Source organism: Homalodisca vitripennis, unplaced genomic scaffold (genome assembly GCF_021130785.1).
Source record: "Homalodisca vitripennis isolate AUS2020 unplaced genomic scaffold, UT_GWSS_2.1 ScUCBcl_2369;HRSCAF=7055, whole genome shotgun sequence".
Lineage (NCBI taxonomy): Eukaryota > Metazoa > Arthropoda > Insecta > Hemiptera > Cicadellidae > Homalodisca > Homalodisca vitripennis.
The window spans coordinates 16,437-41,286 of record NW_025778481.1 but is presented as its reverse complement, the minus strand read 5'-3'; the positions used below and the strand labels follow the sequence as shown (position 1 = coordinate 41,286).

The following is a 24,850-nucleotide window of genomic DNA, read 5'->3' as shown; positions in this document are numbered from 1 at the left end:
CACTTAACAAATTACATACTTATACAGTAATAAGCTAAATGTGAAATAAAATTGTTGTCTCTATAAACAAGCACATCAAGACAGGACACCTTCAGCACACTTAACAAATTACATACTTATACAGTAATAAGGTAAATGTGAAATAAAATTATTGTCTCTATAAACAAGCACATCAAGACAGGACACCTTCAGCACACTTAAGGGCAGTCCGACCTCCATAAGAACATAATGTTAACTTGGGAACCTATATCTCTGTAATGGTTATAGATAGAGTCCTGATTTTTATTTTACTTATTAAATAGCTTATAATCTAGGTCTTATCATGAGGTTTTTAAATTTGAAAAAAAAAAATTAAAAAGTTATAATTTTTTTATAATTTATTGTTTTTAACTAACTTTTTTATAAGTAAAAAATGTTTACTGTGCCTCATTGACAAGAGATATTTATAAATTCCCATGAGGGGAACTAGGCAATAGTAAGTAGAATACTGTATAAAAATTTGACTGGGGTAGGCCTAGTAGTTTTTGAGTTATAGGGCCCCCAAAGTTAAAAAATAACAAGTTTTCGGCAAATCAAGAAAAAGCAAGAAGGTAGCATATTTTGGACTCATACCTTGGTTTAATGATGGCCTGCACTGTAGGAAGGGTTGTCTGGATCCTCTGCTTCTTGATACAGATCCTCCAGCTTCCTTTTGGCTAAAGTCCTTGATTGCCTGATTTTTTTTTTCAATGTCGGTAGCCGCTTTATCTGCTTTGCGAATCCGCTGGGTGTCGAGACGTTTTAAAGCTAACCGCATATTCAGTCCTGGTTCTAGCCCAATGTGCTCTAAAACTTTCACTTTGGAGCTGTACCCATCATTGAATGATAGGACTGCCTCATAGACACCTAGCCTAAGAGCACCTAGTGTAACAAAGGTGCGTTTAGGGAGCCGAGCCCAAATGACATTATTCATAGACTCATTAGGATTTTGAGATTTTCCTTTGAGACATTTTCTGAGTAGTTCTAGGCTGCACAAAGATTTAAAAATAGGTTTGATTGCTTTCATTAGAACAGGTGAGAGGTGAAAATGCTGGCTGTGGTCATATTTAGTTTTTTCTTTGGCGGCTTTGTTATACTTACACCATGTGTCTTCGGTGTCTGGGCATAAAATATGTAAAGGCGTATCGTTAGTAGACTGAACATGACAGTACAACGCCCAAACTGCTCGCCTCATGGCTTCCACGCTGTGTGTATTCCTACGGATGGCTAGTCCATAGTATATTTGGATTTGTTGGATCGCCTTCCCTGTTAGCCTACCTTTCCCAGAAAGAGATTTTCCGTCAGAAAGCTTCAAGCCTTTATTTTTCATGATAAAGTCCCTTATTCTTGTCCCCATCCTCTTCTGGACGTGTCCTACACATTCCAACTTCTGAATGGACACATCTGGGCCATATGGTGCTTCTGCCACAACTGCTGCATAGCCATTGGAGTCACCATCTCCAAGGTACTCCACATAGCGAACACCGTATTTAGTCTCGGATCTTTTGAACATTGCAGTCGCACCTTCAGCTTCCATACCTCCACTGCTACCTACATAATTTGCCTTGCATATTTCTAAGTGTTGGTTGCTTGTTCTCTGAGGGCAGTTACAGTATTTTGACATTGAATAAATATCTATTACTTTACCCGTATCTGCTGAAGTAATTGTGACAACGCCATTTAGCGAGGTGTGGCCTCGCTTTTGCCAGCTTCCGTCAACCGCAACACATAAGTCATTAGAATTTCCATTTTCAATAACTGCTTCTGTCACTGCTCTCTTCATAGAGTTTTTCACACACACTTTCTACATGGCTGGACAAAAACTGTTCATGTTGATTGAACTTGCTGGGCGGAGCGGGTAAATTCATCATGCCGCAAAGAGTTTGGGCAGCAGTATAGCCCTTTCCTATTACACGCAAGCCGTATACTAACCTTAGGTTCAAGTCATAGTAGCATTGTGAACTTTTGCTTGGTGCCTCAATAGGCCTAGGCCTAATATCTGTTGCTTTGGGACAGTTGTCAAAAGCTTTTGTCATGCCACAGCTACAGGAGACGGAAATTTGTACTGCGAGCCCTGCTAATGGTTTTCGACTAAATGATAGGTTGCCATGACAAACCCTACACACTGCAACATCTTTCAAAACTGATTCTAGCTGTACAATGTTTACTATGTCATACTGTAAGGTATCAGTTGAAATTATCATAGCAGGCTAGGTTAGGGCTCAATTTCTCATTGGATGTGGAAACAACTTTGGGTGTTCTAGGCCTATCCTCTTCATTACCTGAAGTTACTACTGTTTTCTTGCTACGAACAACAGTCTTCTTCTTGTAACATAGTTTCTTAGTTCCTACTCTCTTCTTATTACCCATTTTAATCTACATTCAATTACAATAAACTCCTTTACAAATAAAAACAACAGGGAAACTTGCAAATCACAAAACACAGTATTTCAAAACTTCACAATAACCTCCAACATAAAATAATAACAACAGATGACATCTGTCATATTGCTGACAGTGTGTGATATCAGCTAAAACCAGACTAAAAGCAAAACAGTACCAACATAAACAAAACCAATTTAATATCTATTTTATAGATTGTTGTTTACTATACAGGAGTGGTGCTCAACGCCAAACAACAGTTTGCAAGCCTTTATATATATATTTTTTATATAAGGTTAATATTATAGTAATAAGGTATATTATATACCATTTTAAAGAGAAAATTCTAAAGAATATTAATAAATAAAAAACCAAAATTCCCCAAAAAAAATTTTTTTTCATGTCAGACTGCCCTTAACAAATTACATACTTATACAGTAATAAGGTAAATGTGAAATAAAATTGTTGTCTCTATAAACAAGCACATCAAGACAGGACACCTTCAGCACACTTAACAAATTACATACTTATACAGTAATAAGGTAAATGTGAAATAAAATTGTTGTCTCTATAAACAAGCACATCAAGACAGGACACCTTCAGCACACTTAACAAATTACATACTTATACAGTAATAAGGTAAATGTGAAATAAAATTGTTGTCTCTATAAACAAGCACATCAAGACAGGACACCTTCAGCACACTTAACAAATTACATACTTATACAGTAATAAGGTAAATGTGAAATAAAATTGTTGTCTCTATAAACAAGCACATCAAGACAGGACACCTTCAGCACACTTAACAAATTACATACTTATACAGTAATAAGGTAAATGTGAAATAAAATTGTTGTCTCTATAAACAAGCACATCAAGACAGGACACCTTCAGCACACTTAACAAATTAATTACATACTTATACAGTAATAAGGTAAATGTGAAATAAAATTGTTGTCTCTATAAACAAGCACATCAAGACAGGACACCTTCAGCACACTTAACAAATTACATACTTATACAGTAATAAGGTAAATGTGAAATAAAAATTGTTGTCTCTATAAACAAGCACATCAAGACAGGACACCTTCAGCACACTTAACAAATTACATACTTATACAGTAATAAGGTAAATGTGAAATAAAATTGTTGTCTCTATAAAACAAGCACATCAAGACAGGACACCTTCAGCACACTTAACAAATTACATACTTATACAGTAATAAGGTAAATGTGAAATAAAATTGTTGTCTCTATAAACAAGCACATCAAGACAGGACACCTTCAGCACACTTAACAAATTACATACTTATACAGTAATAAGCTAAATGTGAAATAAAATTGTTGTCTCTATAAACAAGCACATCAAGACAGGACACCTTCAGCACACTTAACAAATTACATACTTATACAGTAATAAGGTAAATGTGAAATAAAATTGTTTGTCTCTATAAACAAGCACATCAAGACAGGACACCTTCAGCACACTTAACAAATTACATACTTATACAGTAATAAGCTAAATGTGAAATAAAATTATTGTCTTTATAAACAAGCACATCAAGACAGGACACCTTCAGCACACTTAACAAATTACATACTTATACAGTAATAAGGTAAATGTGAAATAAAATTGTTGTCTCTATAAACAAGCACATCAAGACAGGACACCTTCAGCACACTTAACAAATTACATACTTATACAGTAATAAGCTAAATGTGAAATAAAATTATTGTCTTTATAAACAAGCACATCAAGACAGGACACCTTCAGCACACTTAACAAATTACATACTTATACAGTAATAAGCTAAATGTGAAATAAAATTATTGTCTTTATAAACAAGCACATCAAGACAGGACACCTTCAGCACACTTAACAAATTACATACTTATACAGTAATAAGGTAAATGTGAAATAAAATTGTTGTCTCTATAAACAAGCACATCAAGACAGGACACCTTCAGCACACTTAACAAATTACATACTTATACAGTAATAAGCTAAATGTGAAATAAAATTATTGTCTTTATAAACAAGCACATCAAGACAGGACACCTTCAGCACACTTAACAAATTACATACTTATACAGTAATAAGGTAAATGTGAAATAAAATTGTTGTCTTTATAAACAAGCACATCAAGACAGGACACCTTCAGCACACTTAACAAATTACATACTTATACAGTAATAAGGTAAATGTGAAATAAAATTGTTGTCTCTATAAACAAGCACATCAAGACAGGACACCTTCAGCACACTTAACAAATTACATACTTATACAGTAATAAGCTAAATGTATATTTTTTCACAATTACCTGTTACAAAGACTGTTTGCTGTACTTAACTCGAATGCTCCTAGAATTGGAATGTCAAGACTAAAAATATCACGTTAAAGTCACGAATATGAGGATTTTTATTACAAGTTAAGTGAACAGGAGAGGCTTCCTCCATTAAGCAACAATAAGGAATCAAGCAGCCTAGATGTAAATTGTGGTGTCCCGCAAGGGTCAGTGCTTGGCCCCATACTTTTCATTATTATGATCAATGATTTGAGTGAATGTGTACCTGCGGATGTCGTCCTCTATGCTGATGACACTACAATCATAAATAAACAACCTAGTAGCAGTCTAGCATTGGCACATGCTAAATCAAATCAAAATCTCATTCAAAATTGGTTGACTGCTAATGAATTGGTATTAAATACAAATAAAACAGTGACAACCTTTTTTGGCCTTAAAGAAAAACCAGAACAACACACAGAAAATCCAACTTTTTTGGGCTTAACCCTTGATCCAACATTATGTTGGCATCAACACATAATTGGTCTCAAAATTAAACTTAGCAGAAGCATTTATGCCTTAAAACGCTTATGTGGTGAATTGGACCAGAACGGGATCCGCACTGCCTATTTTGGTATTTTCCAATCACATATTACCTATGGTCTTGTTGTATGGGGTGGAGCCTCCCATGCCGAAGAGGTATTTATACTACAGAAAAAGGCTATCCGTATCATTGCTGGAGCTGGTAGGCTTGATCACTGTAGGGATATTTTTGTACAGCTCAGGATTCTCACTCTACCTTGTCTGTATATAATGCAATGCTTGTTGTATCTTAGAAAAAATGAAGACAGAATTATGCTCAGAAATGAAATCCACTCGTACAATACAAGAAATAGCCATTTAATAAATTTACCTCCACATAGACTTAGCAAAAGTGAAAAAAACCCTCTGCACATTGCATCTAAATTCATGAATAAATTGCCTATGGAAATGAAAAAATTAAAAGACTGTTCTTTTAAATCAAAATTATATAATTTCTTGTTAAATAATGCATTTTATTCAATAAGTGAGTTTTTATTGAGTCAATGGACTGACAATGACTTCTTTAACTAGTGAAGTACAATTATAAATTATACTGACCTGCCTATGTATTTGTGTGAAATATCTTGTGGCCAATAAATTATTCTATTCTATTCTATATTCTATTCTATTCTATTCTATTAATCTTCTGTTCCACTCCACAGAACTGCTAGAGGAGAATATATTTCTTGTGGAGTGAGGAATGTTAGGACCTATATTGTGACTTTATTGAAACAGGAGAGTCTTGCCCCACCAATCTTCTGTTCCACTCCCACAGAACTGCTAGAAGAGAATATATTTCTTGTGGAGTGAGGAATGTTAGGACCTATATTGTGACTTTATTGAAACAGGAGAGTCTTGCCCCACCAATCTTCTGTTCCACTCCCACAGAACTGCTAGAAGAGCATATATTTCTTGTGGAGTGAGGAATGTTAGGATCTATATTGTGACTTTATTGAAACAGGAGAGTCTTGCCCCACCAATCTTCTGTTCCACTCCCACAGAACTGCTAGAAGAGAATATATTTCTTGTGGAGTGAGGAATGTTAGGATCTATATTGTGACTTTATTGAAACAGGAGAGTCTTGCCCCACCAATGTTCTGTTCCACTCCACAGAACTGCTAGAAGAGAATATATTTCTTGTGGAGTGAGGAATGTTAGGACCTATATTGTGACTTTATTGAAACAGGAGAGTCTTGCCCCACCAATGTTCTGTTCCACTCCACAGAACTGCTAGAAGAGAATATATTTCTTGTGGAGTGAGGAATGTTAGGACCTATATTGTGACTTTATTGAAACAGGAGAGTCTTGCCCCACCAATGTTCTGTTCCAATCCACAGAACTGCTAGAGGAGAATATATTTCTTGTGGAGTGAGGAATGTTAGGACCTATATTGTGACTTTATTGAAACAGGAGAGTCTTGCCCCACCAATCTTCTGTTCCACTCCCACAGAACTGCTAGAAGAGAATATATTTCTTGTGGAGTGAGGAATGTTAGGATCTATATTGTGACTTTATTGAAACAGGAGAGTCTTGCCCCACCAATCTTCTGTTCCACTCCCACAGAACTGCTAGAAGAGAATATATTTCTTGTGGAGTGAGGAATGTTAGGATCTATATTGTGACTTTATTGAAACAGGAGAGTCTTGCCCCACCAATGTTCTGTTCCACTCCACAGAACTGCTAGAAGAGAATATATTTCTTGTGGAGTGAGGAATGTTAGGACCTATATTGTGACTTTATTGAAACAGGAGAGTCTTGCCCCACCAATGTTCTGTTCTACTCCACAGAACTGCTAGAAGAGAATATATTTCTTGTGGAGTGAGGAATGTTAGGACCTATATTGTGACTTTATTGAAACAGGAGAGTCTTGCCCCACCAATGTTCTGTTCCAATCCACAGAACTGCTAGAGGAGAATATATTTCTTGTGGAGTGAGGAATGTTAGGACCTATATTGTGACTTTATTGAAACAGGAGAGTCTTGCCCCACCAATCTTCTGTTCCACTCCCACAGAACTGCTAGAAGAGAATATATTTCTTGTGGAGTGAGGAATGTTAGGATCTATATTGTGACTTTATTGAAACAGGAGAGTCTTGCCCCACCAATGTTCTGTTCACTCCCACAGAACTGCTAGAGGAGAATATATTTCTTGTGGAGTGAGGAATGTTAGGACCTATATTGTGACTTTATTGAAACAGGAGAGTCTTGCCCCACCAATGTTCTGTTCCAATCCACAGAACTGCTAGAAGAGAATATATTTCTTGTGGAGTGAGGAATGTTAGGACCTATATTGTGACTTTATTGAAACAGGAGAGTCTTGCCCCACCAATGTTCTGTTCCAATCCACAGAACTGCTAGAAGAGAATATATTTCTTGTGGAGTGAGGAATGTTAGGACCTATATTGTGACTTTATTGAAACAGGAGAGTCTTGCCCCACCAATGTTCTGTTCCACTCCACAGAACTGCTAGAGGAGAATATATTTCTTGTGGAGTGAGGAATGTTAGGACCTATATTGTGACTTTATTGAAACAGGAGAGTCTTGCCCCACCAATGTTCTGTTCCAATCCACAGAACTGCTAGAAGAGAATATATGTCTTGTGGAGTGAGGAATGTTAGGACCTATATTGTGACTTTATTGAAACAGGAGAGTCTTGCCCCATCAATCTTCTGTTCCACTCCACAGAACTGCTAGAAGGGGATATATTTCCTTTGGATTGGGGAATGTGACAACCTATATTGTGAGTTTAATAAAACAGGATAGGCAAATATGTGGCACCGTCATGGCAACTCCATTTCCCCTCCCCTGGCTCCCACCCTCTCGTATCTTCCACATCTCTGCATTGTGCAAGTTTTTCTCATGTACTCAGCTTTTCGGTTTATGTCCGAAACCAGCTGGATTACATCCTGGTAAAGCTCTGACGATTGTAACTATTACTCAGTTTCAGACCTCACAAACTCAGTTGATGGGATAAAACTTCCTCAGAAGGAGTGTAAGTTACTGAATCAATTTTGTACAGACGCAACTTGTGTAAGTATAAAGCCCCAAACTATGTATTTAACTTAGTGAGGCAGATCAGACAAAGCAGACCAGACTTTGTGTACTAAAACAATTTTTAAATAGGTTAAAGTGGTAGTTGGCACAGAGAAGTGTTGATGCACTGACTGTGTTTTAGAGCAACAATTGCTGTTTACGTACGCAACGAGAGGGCTCAAGGAGGCGACGACTCGGTTTGGAGAAAGCCCAAATGAGCAAGTGCAGGAGCTCCTGGAGTACATCACAACGGTGGAGTCTTTCAGGAAGATAAAGGAGCCAGAGAAGGCAGCTAGAGCACTTGCTGTGGAACTGCACAACCTGGAGCGGGTCCCAACAAATCTCTTGAAATATCAGGAGGTAGTGTATCATTCTTGTGTTTACTATAATTTCTCATGTAATAAGTTAAACTATACACACGTCATGAACCGCACGCACACATACGTTACAAGATATAACGATTGTATTTTTTAACCTCATTGTTAGGAACAGTTGTATGTCTGTCATAGAAATAAATATCTGAACAGAAATCCAGGAGACATAAAAGGAGGAGTATTTTCAAAATTTATAAACAAATTTTTTTTAAATATCCATTTTACTTGAACTTAAAAGGAATTATATTCAAATATGTCAGTACTATTATATCTATGCTAAAACCATTGTTACGAATAATAATGCAATTCAATGTATTATTTTTATTTATATTAGTAAAACTACGTTGAATAAAGAATGCTTCTCTATTGTCAACTGGTACTAATAATCTTTTTGTAATTTGTAGAATCTCTTGAGGGGAAACATTAACCCTCTAAGCGAGGTTATTTTGGATGATTTGCTTAGTGTTTTTGTAAAATTTGTAACAATTACTTTTTAATGGTAGAGAGAGAGAGAGAATATCTTTATTTCACAATCCTAAAGATTAGAAATGGTGTCACATACAGTTACAAAACATACAGATACAAAACATATCAACAAACAAAACAACAAAATTTAAAAAACAAATGTATAACATTTGTAAACAGCAACATAAATTACTAATATAATAACCCTTTGGCTGCTAAGAATTTTTTGACATGTTATCCCAAAAGTGCTAAGCCTAAAATGGTGAATTTGTAGAGTTTAACTAAAAAAATCATAAGTTCCTCAAATTGTAACCTATTTTATTGATTTATGTTTTGTTTTGTAGTATAATACACGTAAGAAAATAAAAAATAATACTTTTTGAAAAATACAAAACTATGTAAACAAATAAATAATTTTTTTCCCCAACTTTGACACAGAAAAACATAATTGAATTTAACTTTTATTTTTTAAAATACATTTTTTTTACCTAAAACCATATGTTGTTTTGAGTACATAATGAAAAAACACAAAAAACACCCTGTGCTATCTAGATCACAGCTGTTTGCCGTTAGTGTACTTAAAAAAAAAAACCAGCAAATACAAGTATTGTTATTATTTTTAAGGAAAAGTAAACTTATTCAACTGTCATTTACCGCAATCTGGGTGTAAATAACATAATATTTAGCACTGGAAAAAAAATTCTCAACAACAAAATATCTTTCCATAGCATTTTTCGGCACGATTACCAAAAACGACATATCGTTGCATAGCAGCCAAAGGGTTAATAACTTTTAATAATCTAAGGGAGAATGTCTGTCCAATTTAAAAATTCGTTTATGTTGTAAAAAGGCCTGTTCAACAGCCACTAATGCAGTTTCTTCTTTTCACTTTTATTGATTCTTCTTTCTTTACTTCGTCTGGAAGACTGTTGAAGAATCTAGCCCCCACATATGATGGTTTTTTTTTTCTCAAAATATGTCCTGTGGTGACTGAGTAAAGTAAAGTTGTTGTGATGCCTTGTGTTATAGTGATGAAGTCCTTGTTTGAAGGTTATTTTTGACGATGGAAGGATTGTGAAGGAAACAGGATTTTTCCGGACATTTGCCATCGTTAAGTGTAACAAGGTGTTACTGTTTTCTTGTTTCACTTAACGATGGCAAATGTCCGGAAAAATCCTGTTTCCTTCATAGTGATGAAGGTCCCTGTTCCGTTGCATCTTCCTTCCAACTGCGTTAAGAACTGTTTCTTGTATGTATAAACTTACAATGGTCAGTATTTTATTCCATTCTTTAAATACCTGTCTACAGCTATCAAGGGGTTTTAAACAGGCCGTAATTCGTAGAGCTCTTTTTTGCAATAATAAGACCCGTTCAAGATTCTTTGCTTAGGAATCATCCCAAACAAGAATTCTGTATCTAAGATGGCTTTCAAAAAGAGCCTGATAGGCAATCTTGACAGTACCAGATGAGCTTATAACCATAGTTCTTCTAATTGCAATTAATTTTCTAATATATGATATAAGATATCATTTAGTTCATGATGAACTAGGACACTTTAATATGCAATACTTGTTGAATTATTACAATAAAAAGTTTTTCATTAGGTTAAAATTTTAAAATTCTTGTGAATCTTGGATTTAGCTGAAATTTGATGTTGTCACTGACTTGACTCCTGGAACCTGTAGTCTGCATCCTTCTGAAGACATCCAAATGAGACAGCAACAAAGAAGTTAAAAATATATATTTATAGGTGTGTTAATGTGTTTTAAGGGCTATGTTACTAATCGAACCCAACCATAAAACAACAAAACCCAGAAAAGCTCCTTCTTCAGAACCAGAAAATTGCAACACTGGAAATGCATTGCATTGCAGTAAATATAGCCCAACAGTACTGTAGTGCAAAGTATCTGGTTCTTAAAGAAAGCAAAAGTTTGTAGATTTTCTTTTGGAAAAGGAAAATTGAGACAGTTGCACTACCTAAACTGGCTAGAGTGTACCAGGCAAAATCTCTTGGATCCTGGAACACACATATAAAGAAGCATTGTAAAAACTTAAATTCTCCTTTATATATATATATATATATATATATATATATATATTGAGAATGTTTTAGCAGGGGATCAGCCCCAACACAGTTAAAATAGCCTACCATGTTTTGTTTGAAACCCATTTGAGATATGGGCTCACTACTTGGGAAAGATCCTATAAAGGAACCTCCATAGAGTCTTGATACTACAGAAAAGGCAATTTACATTCTCTCCGAGCTAGGTCCACTGGACTCTTGCAGGGACTCATATAAAAATCTTAACATCATAACATTTATTGGATTTTTCATCAAGGAGATTGTCACATTTGCAAACAAGCAAAATCTGAGAAGAAGAGCAGACATGCATGATTATCAGGCAAGGAGACCCAACAGTTAAGTACAAGTTTTCATAAATAAAAATGCAAAAAGTAATGTATTAAAAATAAATATAAAATTGTTGAGTAATAACTGAGATATTGATTTGCAATTTTCTTTAAATTGCCAAAACGCAGCACCTAAATATTTGAATCTCTATGCTGCAGCGTACTCAGCTTGTTTTAAAATCCAGCCCTGCTACCATCCTGTAATCTCCGGTTTCCATCTTCTTGTAAAATATCCTTTAAAATATGTACCACATAGTGGTCCAGAAAATTTATATTTGGATAATATGAATTATCATTCCCATGAAAGAACTGGGTAACTCTCAACAATAATTATTTCCCCCTCATATTGTATTGTCGCTCTTGTTATATTATGCAATCCACAGAGTTATTAGACAATATGAATGACCATTGCCATTAAAGCACTGGTTAACTCTCAACAATTAATATTTCCCCCTCATATTGTATTGTCGCTCTTGTTATATTATGCAATCCACAGATTTATTAGACAATATGAATGACCATTGCCATTAAAGCACTGGTTAACTCTCAACAATTAATATTTCCCCCTCATATTGTATTGTCGCTCTTGTTATATTATGCAATCCACAGAGTTATTAGACAATATGAATGACCATTCCCATTAAAGCTATGGTTAACTCTCAACAATTAATAATTCCCTCTTTATATTGTATTGTCGCTCTTGTTATATTATGTCTCTATAAGTATATACCACCGAGTTATTAGACAATATGAATGATCATTGCCATTAAAGCACTGGTTAACTCTCAACAATTAATATTTCCCCCCCTTATATTGTATTGTCGCTCTTGTTATATTATGTCTCTATAAGTGTATACCACCGAGTTATTAGACAATATGAATGATCATTGCCATTAAAGCACTGGTTAACTCTCAACAATTAATATTTCCCCCCTTATATTGTATTGTCGCTCTTGTTATATTATGTCTCTATAAGTATATACCACCGAGTTATTGGACAATATGAATGATCATTGCCATTAAAGCACTGGTTAACTCTCAACAATTAATATTTCCCCCCTTATATTGTATTGTCGCTCTTGTTATATTATGTCTCTATAAGTATATACCACCGAGTTATTAGACAATATGAATGATCATTGCCATTAAAGCACTGGTTAACTCTCAACAATTAATATTTCCCCCCTTATATTGTATTGTCGCTCTTGTTATATTATGTCTCTATAAGTATATACCACCGAGTTATTAGACAATATGAATGATCATTGCCATCAAAGAACTGGTTAACTCTCAACAATTAATATTTCCCCCCTTATATTGTATTGTCGCTCTTGTTATATTATGTCTCTATAAGTATATACCACCGAGTTATTAGACAATATGAATGATCATTGGCATCAAAGAACTGGTTAACTCTCAACAATTAATATTTCCCCCCTTACATTGTATTGTCGCTCTTGTTATATTATGTCTCTATAAGTATATACCACCGAGTTATTAGACAATATGAATGATCATTGCTATCAAAGAACTGGTTAACTCTCAACAATTAATATTTCCCCCCTTATATTGTATTGTCGCTCTTGTTATATTATGTCTCTATAAGTATATACCACCGAGTTATTAGACAATATGAATGATCATTGCCATCAAAGAACTGGTTAACTCTCAACAATTAATATTTCATCCTCGTATTGTATTGTCGCTCTTGTTATATTATGTATCTATAAGTATATACCACCGAGTTATTAGACAATATGAATGATCATTCCCATCAAAGAACTGGTTAACTCTCAACAATTAATATTTCCCCCCTTATATTGTAATGTCGCTCTTGTTATATTATGTCTCTATAAGTATATACCACCGAGTTATTGGACAATATGAATGATCATTGCCATTAAAGCACTGGTGAACTCTCAACAATTAATATTTCCCCTCGTATTGTATTGTCGCTCTTGTTATAGTTTGTCTAAATATGTATATACCACCGAGTTATTGGACAATATGAAATATCATTCCCATCGAAGAACTGGTGAACTCTCAACAATTAATATTTCCCCCTCATATTGTATTGTCGCTCTTGTTATAGTTTGTCTAAATATGTATATACCACCGAGTTATGAACAATATGAATGATCATTGCCATTGAAGAACTGGTGAACTCTCAACAATTAATATTTCTCCCTCGTATTGTATTGTCGCTCTTGTTACATTTTGTCTCAATAAGTATATACCACCGAGTTATTGGACAATATGAATGATCATTACCATTGATGAACTGGTGAACTCTTAACAATTAATATTTCCCCCTCATATTGTATTGTCGCTCTTGTTATATTATGTCTCTATAAGTATATACCACCGAGTTATTGGACAATATGAATGATCATTGCCATTAAAGCACTGGTGAACTCTCAACAATTAATATTTCCCCTCGTATTGTATTGTCGCTCTTGTTATATTTTGTCTCAATAATATATACCACCGAGTTATTGGACAATATGAATGATCATTGCCATTGAAGAACTGGTGAACTCTCAACAATTAATATTTCCCCCTCGTATTGTATTGTCGCTCTTGTTACATTTTGTCTCAATAAGTATATACCACCGAGTTATTGGACAATATGAATGATCATTACCATTGAAGAACTGGTGAACTCTCAACAATTAATATTTCCCTCTCATATTGTATTGTCCCTCTTGTTATATTTTGTCTCAATAAGTATTTACCACCGAGTTATTGAAAAATATGAATGATCATTGCCATTGAAGAACTGGTGAACTCTCAACAATTAATATTTCCCTCTCATATTGTATTGTCCCTCTTGTTATATTTTGTCTCAATAAGTATATACCACAGAGTTATGAACAATATGAATGATCATTGCCATTGAAGAACTGGTGAACTCTCAACAATTAATATTTCTCCCTCGTATTGTATTGTCGCTCTTGTTACATTTTGTCTCAATAAGTATATATCACTGAGTTATTGAACAATATGAAATATCATTCCCATCGAAGAACTGGTGAACTCTCAACAATTAATATTTCCCCCTCATATTGTATTGTCGCTCTTGTTATATTTTGTCTCAATAAGTATATACCACCGAGTTATTGGACAATATGAAATATCATTCCCATCAAAGAACTTGTTAACTCTCAACAATTAATATTCCCCCTCATATTGTATTGTTCCTCTTGTTATATTTTGTCTCAATAAGTATATACCACCGAGTTATTGGACAATATGAATGAATTCTGTACCAGAGCTGCTGCACACACTGTTTCTGTACATAAGTTGCCAATATCTGCTGCTTCTCCCTCAATCCCTGGTGTTATGTCAATGTATAACGCAACTCTTCTAGTTTGTGATTGCTTCTTTACTTTGTCTTCCTAGAGGTCTATAAAATACCACCAAGAGAAGTGATTGTTTGTTAGTTGTAATCTATACCAGAGCTGCTGCACACAAGGTTTCTGTACATTAGTTGGCAATATCCATTGCTTCTCCCTCAATCCCTGGTGTTATGTCAATGTATAACGCAACTCTCTCCTAGTTTGTGATTGCCTCTGCGAAAATCTGTAATTATTTTGTATCCATTAATTGATATTGTGCTTAAGTTATCATGATTATGTTTAAGTTCAGTTAATATTAGTGCTGTTGTGTGTAACTGGTTAAACTTCTCAACTTTTTTAGACAGCACTGTATGTTCTGGTGGAAAATTGAGATTTCTGAGACAATTCCTTTTTTCAGAGTGGAGTTGATGTAAATCCTGTGGTTTTGTATTTTTTTGTCTCTTTCCTTTTGTGGTTGGAAACTCTCAAGAAAATGTTTTTAAATGTATAAAGGAGACATCTTCACTGAAGGAGTGTAAGCATTGCTTGTTTCAGGAATTTCTCATATTTCTGGTTCAGAAAGGTTTTAGCAAAGCTATGACTGTGTTGAAGATGGAGCTTGTATTGGCTACTTGTTAACTTATTTACATTCAAACACATAAACCAATATTTAAAACTTTCATTTTTGTGAGGCCTTTCGATAACAAAGGCAATCAAGAAGCTTTATTGTCATTAAATACTAAATTGTATAATAGACATAGTCATAAACATAGTAAGCATGTACTATAGTACTAGAGCAGAGAAAGAAACAGGTAAAATCACACTATGACTCCGAGGCTAAAGAGCTAAAAGACATTTTTCTCAGAGCCTTGAGTAAATTTATAATGACAGGGAATAACTTAGACAAAGAAGACATGGCAAGAAAGAAAAAGATATCAAACTACGAGATCTAAAAAAACAAGCGAATTCAAAACTAATTGACTCAGCTAGTAACAAAAGTAAAGCCCTATGGCACATTATAAACAAAGAGAGGAAAATTAAAAAGGATCACCCAGATGAACTCTGCATATCAATAAATGAAGAGAATACAAACAACCCCTCTATAGTTGCAGGACACTTAAATAAATTTTTCACTGAAATAGCTGAGCTGACACTAAAACAAAACAACAACCGCCAACCAACCGACGACAATAACCAAGCAGACCACACTTCAAGAAAAAACATAAACAACCCACTAATTCTACAACTGACTAATAACAAAGAGGTAACATCCATTATAAATTCCCTTAAGGTAAAGTCCTCCAGTGGAGTAGACGAGTACTCTTCAAAAATAGTGAAGCACTGTGTAAATGAACTCACACCACCACTAGTCAGTATAATTAATAAATCTTTCACCCTTGGTGAATTCCCGTCAGCACTAAAACTATCAAAAGTATACCCTAAACATAAAAAAGGACAAACTACAGATGTGAAAAACTACCGCCCCATTTCTTTGATCTCGACATTCTCAAAAATTATAGAAAAAGTAGTCCTAAATAGACTCATGGCACATCTAAACCACCAAAAGCTCATAAATAACAGCCAACACGGGTTTTCTAAAAGAAAGGTCAACTTTGTCTGCTATAATCAGCCTTGTTGAATTTATTACTACTCAAATTGACAAAGAACAATATGTTACTGCCCTGCTACTTGACTACAGCAAGGCATTCGATTGCTTAGGACATGACATAATTGCAAGAAAGCTAACATCTTTGGGTATAGTAGGAGGAGCAAAAAACTGGTTCATGAACTATTTAACAGGCCGCTCTCAGATTGTCGAGGTGCAAACCACAAGCTGCGGTGTAAAAACCACAGTCAAGTCCAACCCACTGCCTGTCAACCGTGGTGTACCTCAGGGATCGGTCCTTGGCCCCGTCCTCTTTGTGCTCTTTGTTAACGATTTCCCCGAACATGTTCAAGACCAACACACCACCTGTGTTATGTATGCAGATGACACAACACTCCTGGTCAAAAATGACACCGCCAGGGGAATCCACGCAACAGCTACAAACGCACTTAATAAAGCACTCAATTATTGTAACAGTAACGACCTAGCAATAAACCCCTCCAAAACAATTCAAGTAAATTTCAGCAGAAAAAAAGACCCTATCCCTAACATACTTGATATATCAACAAAAAATTCTGTTACATTTTTGGGAGTTGTTCTGGATAACAAACTTACGTGGACAGAACATGTGGATAATCTATGCAAGAGAATCAGTACTGGAATCTATGCCTTAAGGCGAATCAAATGGGTTAGTGATCTGGAAGCTGCCAAAACAACGTACCACGCTCTTGTAGAATCGCATTTAAGGTATGGAATTGCTGTGTGGGGTGGATCCTCAGCCAATAACAATAACAGACTTCTTCTTCTACAGAAAAAAGCTATACGAATTCTTGCTGAGCTCGGACCTCAAGAAAGCTGCAGACAAGCTTTTAAAACTCTAGGAATATTAACAGTCACATCATTATACATTTTACACATTATCTTATACGTTGACAAGCTAAATCTACAGACCAATGAAGACTACCACAAATATAACACAAGAAACTCCAAAAACTATGTCCTGCCAATACATCGCACAACCCTGTATGGAAAAAGTCCAAGCTACAATGGCCGTAAACTGTGGAACATTCTTCCAACACCAATAAAGCAACTCAAAGGAGCAGCTCTCAAGAAGCGACTCCATGACTTCCTTGTGAGCAGGCCAACCTACACGCTGGAAGAATTTATAACTGCAAGAGAAGATGACCTGAGGCGCAGCCATGTTCATTGACACTGACAACATAATATTTGTTGTACTTGTATTTCATGACCCTATTTCTGTTCTTAATGAACACGTAATAAAGAAATTTGTCTATTTGTCTATTGTCTATTGTCTAATATAAACTAGATTGCAGTAAAAAATTTTCCTTTAAATTCATAACAAATTTTTGGTGTGAAGAAAAACATTATTGTAGTGGTAGAAATTAAAATTTTATTATATATAAAATTGCACAAATAAAGAGGTAGATAAAACAACTTAGTACTATCAGTGTGACTAGAAAGCTTCAACATTAACACTTAAAATTTAAACAATTAAAATGATCACTTAAACAATACTAATGAATAACAAAACAAAGTTACAAACAGATAATAAAAGAAATTTAAAAGCAACAAAGTTTACAGTTAAAATGTTAAGGGACTTGTACTACAGGCAAAGAATTCATCAACAGTGTATAAAGGAGTTATCTTAAGCCAATTCTTCAGAACAATTTTAAATTTATTGATAGTTGTTGTCCATGCAGATAACTTTGTACATAAACTACTTGTGTGAGTCTCCAACTAAGCCTGTCATCCAAATGAACCCCCAATAACTTAACTGAGCTATTTATATTTGTTACAGCAGAGCTTAAACTAAAATAAATATTTTCAATTTTATTAAGATTCAAGATTCAAGATCTTTATTTGTTGTTAAACATGATTTACATGCAATAAACATCGTCAGTAATATGAATGGCTTAAAAAATATTTAAACTAAGAACTTCTTATTTCAGTTTCCCTAAGCTTCTTTCAATTTCTTAATTTTTAATAATTAATTAACAAATTTAAATAGAGTAACAAGAAACTAACAACAAGAATTAACAGAAAATATTAACAAGATTAACAGTGAATAACAAAACAATAACAAAAAGCCTATAACTAGTGAATTAAATAATCGAGATAAAATTGGTAAAATTAGTCAACAATTTAAAATAAACTACAACAAATCAACAGTAATGAATGTATTATCCTAATTTAAAATCTCATATCACTAGTATCACTTGCCAAATATTGTTCTATAGAATAAAAAGCTTTCTCTTTAAACCAGGTCCTCAGTACATTTTTAAATTTCACTATGCTGACTGACCAAGCTATTCTTGGTAGTTTATTAAACAATTCTATTTCAATAAATATATGACTTTTCTTTGTTTTCTCTAATCTAACACTTAAAACATCTAACTTTCCATTATATCGAGTTGGGTAACTATGTACATCCTGTCTTAGCTGATATTTACTTAGGTTTGCCTTAACTCTTAACAAACAATCATAAATAAATAGACAAGGCAGAGACATTATATGTAATTCTTTAAAAACTGGGTAGCAAGACTCTCTTTCTGGTATACCCTTAACTACTCTTAGTGCCTTTTTTTGCCATAAAAACACTTGCTTGGCTGCACTACTATTACCCCATAACACCACTCCATACAGTAGATGAGGATGAAAGAATGCATAGTAAGCTGTCAACAGCATCTCTGAACTTACACAGCTTTTTAATTTACGTAATAAATAAATTACTCTAGCTAATTTTTTACAAATAGTTTGAATATGAAAGTCCCAGCTTAGCCTACTATCTAAATATATACCTAACTGCTTAACAGGTTTAAAATTATTGCTTACATTAAAATCTAAGGAGAAACATATGTGTTCAGTTTTGTCATTATTTACTACAAGAGAGTTGACTTTGAACCATTCTTTTGCTCTTTCTAATGCTCTGCTCTGATCCAACATAAGAAGGTCTAGCTGTTTGTTCCTGCTCAGTAGTGTTGCATCATCTGCATATAGAACTGAATTGCAAGGCATGCTATTTGCAAAGTCATTCACCGCTATAATGAACAAGAAAGGTCCCAATACTGATCCTTGTGGTACACCAATTTTTACATTACAGAAATCAGATTGGTCATTAGCCTGTACCACCGTCTGCCTTCTACCAGTAAGGTATGATGAAAAAAGTCTCAGTTCCCCATCCTTAACACCATATTGATTTAGTTTTTTCAACAGCAAGTCATGTGGAATGCAGTCAAATGCTTTTGATAGATCTATTAGTGTATCTAATGTTCTATATGGTTTTACACTCAAAACTATTTAAGACTTTACTGACTACTGATTCTACAGCCTTGATAGTATTACGGCCCCGTATAAACCCAAACTGCTCATCACAGATAAGACCATTCTGTGATATATATCCATACAGCTGCTCTTTTATACAATGTTCAAAAATCTTACTAAAAATAGGTACCAAAGATATTGGGCGATAATTGGCTGGATTCAGTTTATCTCCTTTCTTATAAATAGGTATCACTTTAATTACTTTCATAACATTTGGAAATACGTTTTGCTGAAGCATCATGTTGTACAGATATAATAGTGGCTCCAATATAACATAAATAATTTCTTTTACAACCTTGTTTGAAAAACCATATATGTCCTCACTTTGAGATGAACTTAACTGTGATACACATTTCAAAATATCAAATTCTGTAATGTGATGCCACTTAAACTTTAAATCTAAATTAGAATGACTAGATAGGTATTGGTTTAAAAATTCTAAAGCTTTGCTACTATTATTGTTTTGACTGATGGCATTACTTTGATTTAGCTGGGAAGCAGCATTAACAAAATATTCATTCAATTGTTTGGAATCCACTTCTGGTTCTTTACTTAATTTTATACTTTGACTTTCTGCTTTTATTACATTCCATGCAGCTTTACACTTGTTATTTGCATTTTGAATGTAACGACTATTTGCAGCTATCTTTGCCTGAGTAATTTTACACTTGTATCTTTTTCTTTTTAGTTCTATTAGTTTTTATATTTAGATAATTTACCCTAAACATTCAAAAGCAACCCTCATAGCATTACTCTATACAATGTCTAGGTTAGTTAAATCTTTTCCAAAATTGAGTAAGTTTGTATCATCTGCATATAAGGTAGACATACAGGGTACATTAAATTCAAAATCATTTACGGCTACAATAAACAAAAAAGGCCCAAGGACAGAGCCTTGAGACACCTATTTTAAAACTCAGATACATGAGAGCCTTGAGCTACCACTTGCCTTCTATTATTTAGATAGGAGGTCATTAATTGTAACTATTTACCTCGTATACCATAACATTGGGGTTTTCTTAAAAGCAAATCACGAAATATACTGTCAAATGCTTTAGACAGGTCGATTAAAGTGGCAGATAATGTTTCCTTATTTTCGAAGCTTCTCAAGATTTTTTCAACGACCAATTCAACCCCTTTTATAGTGTTTTTACCAAGCATAAAACCAAACTGCTCTTTACAAAGAAGTTTGCTGTCCAAAAAGTAATTATGTAATTGCTCTTTCATACAATATTTAAGAATCTTACTAAATATAGGTATTAGTGAAATCGGGCGATAACTAGAGGGGCATGATTTATCTCCTTTTTTTGTGTAAACCGGTATAACTTTGACCACTTTAAGAGTTTTTTCAAGTGTTTGTTCATAATGTTAACACGTCCGCCATGCAACCAGAGACTTCAGGTGCCAGTACATCTAATGCAGAAATATTACACCAATACCACACTCACCATGTGGATATTTTGAAACGTTTGTTTTGTTTTCATTTTGAAGTATTATTTAGCGAGTGTAAGGTTAGGGATCAGTTTCTATGTACCTCAATTCATAAGACAAAAATAACATTCCACAGGTAAAAAAATGAAAATTCAATTTTATTGGCTGGCTGCTTTTCCAAGAAAATCATAATTTCTGGGTTATAAAGTAAAATGAGAATCGGTTTTTAATGACTTTGGATGTTTGTGTGTCAAAATTCTTGAGCTAAAAATAAATTTAAAATTAAGTTGTAATGACTGGCTGCTTGTGAAGATTTTATTTGTCAAATTAAATAGAATTGTGTTCAATAGAATGGCTATCAAGTGCCGTGTCAATAGGATCAGCAGTACAGCATCAGACTGTATTGCTTTGTGTTTGTGGAATGTGTATCTGGTGAATGAGGTCACAATGAGTCCTTCTCTCGTGCTCTGGATAATTCCACTCTTGAGGTGTGTAATGTTTGATTTATTGCTGTCTGTGTAATCAGCAACTCTCAGGTTAACACTCCCAGACAAATATAGTAGCAGTAGTTATTTCTTGTGCTTGAGAGTATAGATAAAGCTTTGTGTTTGTGGAATGTGTATCTGGTGAATGAGGTCACAATGAGTCCTTCTCTCGTGCTCTGGATAATACCACTCTTGAGGTGTGTAATGTTTGATTTATTGCTGTCTGTGTAATCAGCAACTCTCAGGTTAAACACTCCCAGACAAATATAGTAGCAGTAGTTATTTCTTGTGCTTGAGAGTATAGATAAAGCCTTGTGCTGTTGGAATGTGTATCTGGTGAATGAGGTCACAATGAGTCCTTCTCTCGTGCTCTGGATAATACCACTCTTGAGGTGTGTAATGTTTGATTTATTGCTGTCTGTGTAATCAGCAACTCTCAGGTTAACACTCCCAGACAAATATAGTAGCAGTAGTTATTTCTTGTGCTTGAGAGTATAGATAAAGCTTTGTGTTTGTGGAATGTGTATCTGGTGAATGAGGTCACAATGAGTCCTTCTCTCGTGCTCTGGATAATACCACTCTTGAGGTGTGTAATGTTTGATTTATTGCTGTCTGTGTAATCAGCAACTCTCAGGTTAACTCTCCCAGACAAATATAGTAGCAGTAGTTATTTCTTGTGCTTGAGAGTATAGATAAAGCTTTCTGTTTGTGGAATGTGTATCTGGTGAATGAGGTCACAATGAGTCCTTCTCTCGTGCTCTGGATAATACCACTCTTGAGGTGTGTAATGTTTGATTTATTGCTGTCTGTGTAATCAGCAACTCTCAGGTTAACACTCTCAGACAAATATAGTAGCAGTAGTTATTTCTTGTGCTTGAGAGTATAGATAAAGCCTTGTGCTGTTGGAATGTGTATCTGGTGAATGAGGTCACAATGAGTCCTTCTCTCGTGCTCTGGATAATACCACTCTTGAGGTGTGTAATGTTTGATTTATTGCTGTCTGTGTAATCAGCAACTCTCAGGTTAACACTCCCAGACAAATATAGTAGCAGTAGTTATTTCTTGTGCTTGAGAGTATAGATAAAGCTTTGTGTTTGTGGAATGTGTATCTGGTGAATGAGGTCACAATGAGTCCTTCTCTCGTGCTCTGGATAATACCACTCTTGAGGTGTGTAATGTTTGATTTATTGCTGTCTGTGTAATCAGCAACTCTCAGGTTAACACTCCCAGACAAATATAGTAGCAGTAGTTATTTCTTGTGCTTGAGAGTATAGATAAAGCTTTGTGTTTGTGGAATGTGTATCTGGTGAATGAGGTCACAATGAGTCCTTCTCTCGTGCTCTGGATAATACCACTCTTGAGGTGTGTAATGTTGGATTTATTCTTATGGATAAAACTTACTTAGTTGTTACTTGCAATGGTGTGAGTATAGTTGTGTATAATATTTGTTGGTTAAAACACTACTAATTCTGCACTTTTTTAAAAGGCCACTTTCACTTAAATGTTACTTGTTGGCCATCTTATTATTTATGTCAACATGATCGGTTCCAGATATGGAACGAATTAATAACGCACATGGACGTGAAGACTCTTCTGGATAATCTGCAACGCTTGTCTATCCTTGGGTTCCTCAAGAACAACACAGTCACCGTTCTGAAAGTGGTAGATGTCTTCAACAACCTGTGGAAGGCTGAGACTTTCAAGGGTCACCCGTCCAGAGTCTATATCGAACTCCTAACTTACGAAAAGGCTGCCAAGTAAGAAATATCAATTATGTGAGGTAAATAACGGCATTGGTCTGTAACATTTATTTTATTAAAAACTGTTTACAACAGACAGCTATCCCCTTTAATATTATATCCATGCACCACGTTATGCAAACTTTCTATTACCATGTATCAGCCTCTTAAGCAAATCTTCTGTTTTTCTTATGACGTCCTTTATAGATTGAAAATGTATACTCTTTAATGCACTGGAAACACAAGTCTGAAAAGGCAGGATCTGAAGAATAAGGTGGAAGTTCAGGTTCAGGAACTGTCTTATTAACTAAGAATAGCTTCACGGAAAATGTATCAACACGTTAACTTGGTACAGAATCCATGATTTGCTTCTTTGTTTGAAGTTTGTTTTTCACAATGGAAGGATTGTGAAGGAAACAGGATTTTTCCGGACATTTGCTATCATTCAGTGATACAAAAAATCAGTAACTCTACGTTTTGAGATCTGCAATCTAATTTATATCTGTAAATAATCTGATCTTTAAGTAAATAACTAACCTAACACATAATTACAAACTAGGTGAAATAAACAAATCATACCAGAGTGTTGTGACGTGCATAAGTCAGGAATCACAACCACCATGTTGTGTGTGATTCACTAAATCTAAAACATACACTTAATAAAAAACTAAACACAACACTAATTATTAAAAGTGAACTACTGAATACAGGTCACAATAGGTCTGCATTTGCCAACCAACCACTGTTGATCATTCATGGACAAACCAGTGATGGATAAACAAATCAATGATAAACCATCAATATCCAAGCTAAAAAGGGGGCCTATTGGTAGTCTCCAAATAGTCTTATTTACTACTACTAGGGTTCAAATGAATTCTAATCAGAATGTATATACATGGTACTGTCTGGAGATTGCTAACAAAATGGTTTCCAGTTGGTAGTTCGCAGATAACCTTATTATTTTATTCAAATGTGTGGCGGTGAGCCCGGAATTCAAAAATGCATGCAACGCCAAACTTGTGCTTGTGATGAATTAGAGTGTGGTAGGCCGGCTGTCCGGTTACCCAAACAGCTGATAGTTTCTTTTCCCTGCGCTGTTCCTGCAGAGTTCAGACACGAACGAGTCGAGGGAATTCCAGTGCCAACAGACGAACCCGGTGATCTTCTTAACACGTTCACTGCTGAAAAAATATGACGACTTACGGCGAATGCGGCATGTCAATTTTTCTAACTTATGCTCTATTTCTGTTTAAAACCATTTAAATGGGTATCTTTTGTACATTCAATGACTAATTCATCAATAAAATATAATAATAATAAATAACGCCGATTGGCGTTATTAGCATATAGCATGACAGATAC

The 24,850-nt window shown here is 34.7% G+C and overlaps 1 protein-coding gene across 4 annotated transcripts in view; it reads left to right on the top strand.

Moving 5' to 3' along the window:
* Positions 1–24,850, top strand: part of LOC124371983 (60 kDa SS-A/Ro ribonucleoprotein-like) — a 44,515-nt gene that overhangs the window by 5,539 nt on the left and 14,126 nt on the right. For all 4 annotated transcript variants that reach the window (XM_046830351.1, XM_046830353.1, XM_046830352.1 and 1 more), the window contains exons 2-3: positions 8,442–8,659; positions 23,301–23,506. In XM_046830351.1, coding sequence (XP_046686307.1) covers positions 8,442–8,659; positions 23,301–23,506 — 424 coding nt within the window. The remainder of the gene's footprint in view (positions 1–8,441; positions 8,660–23,300; positions 23,507–24,850) is intronic.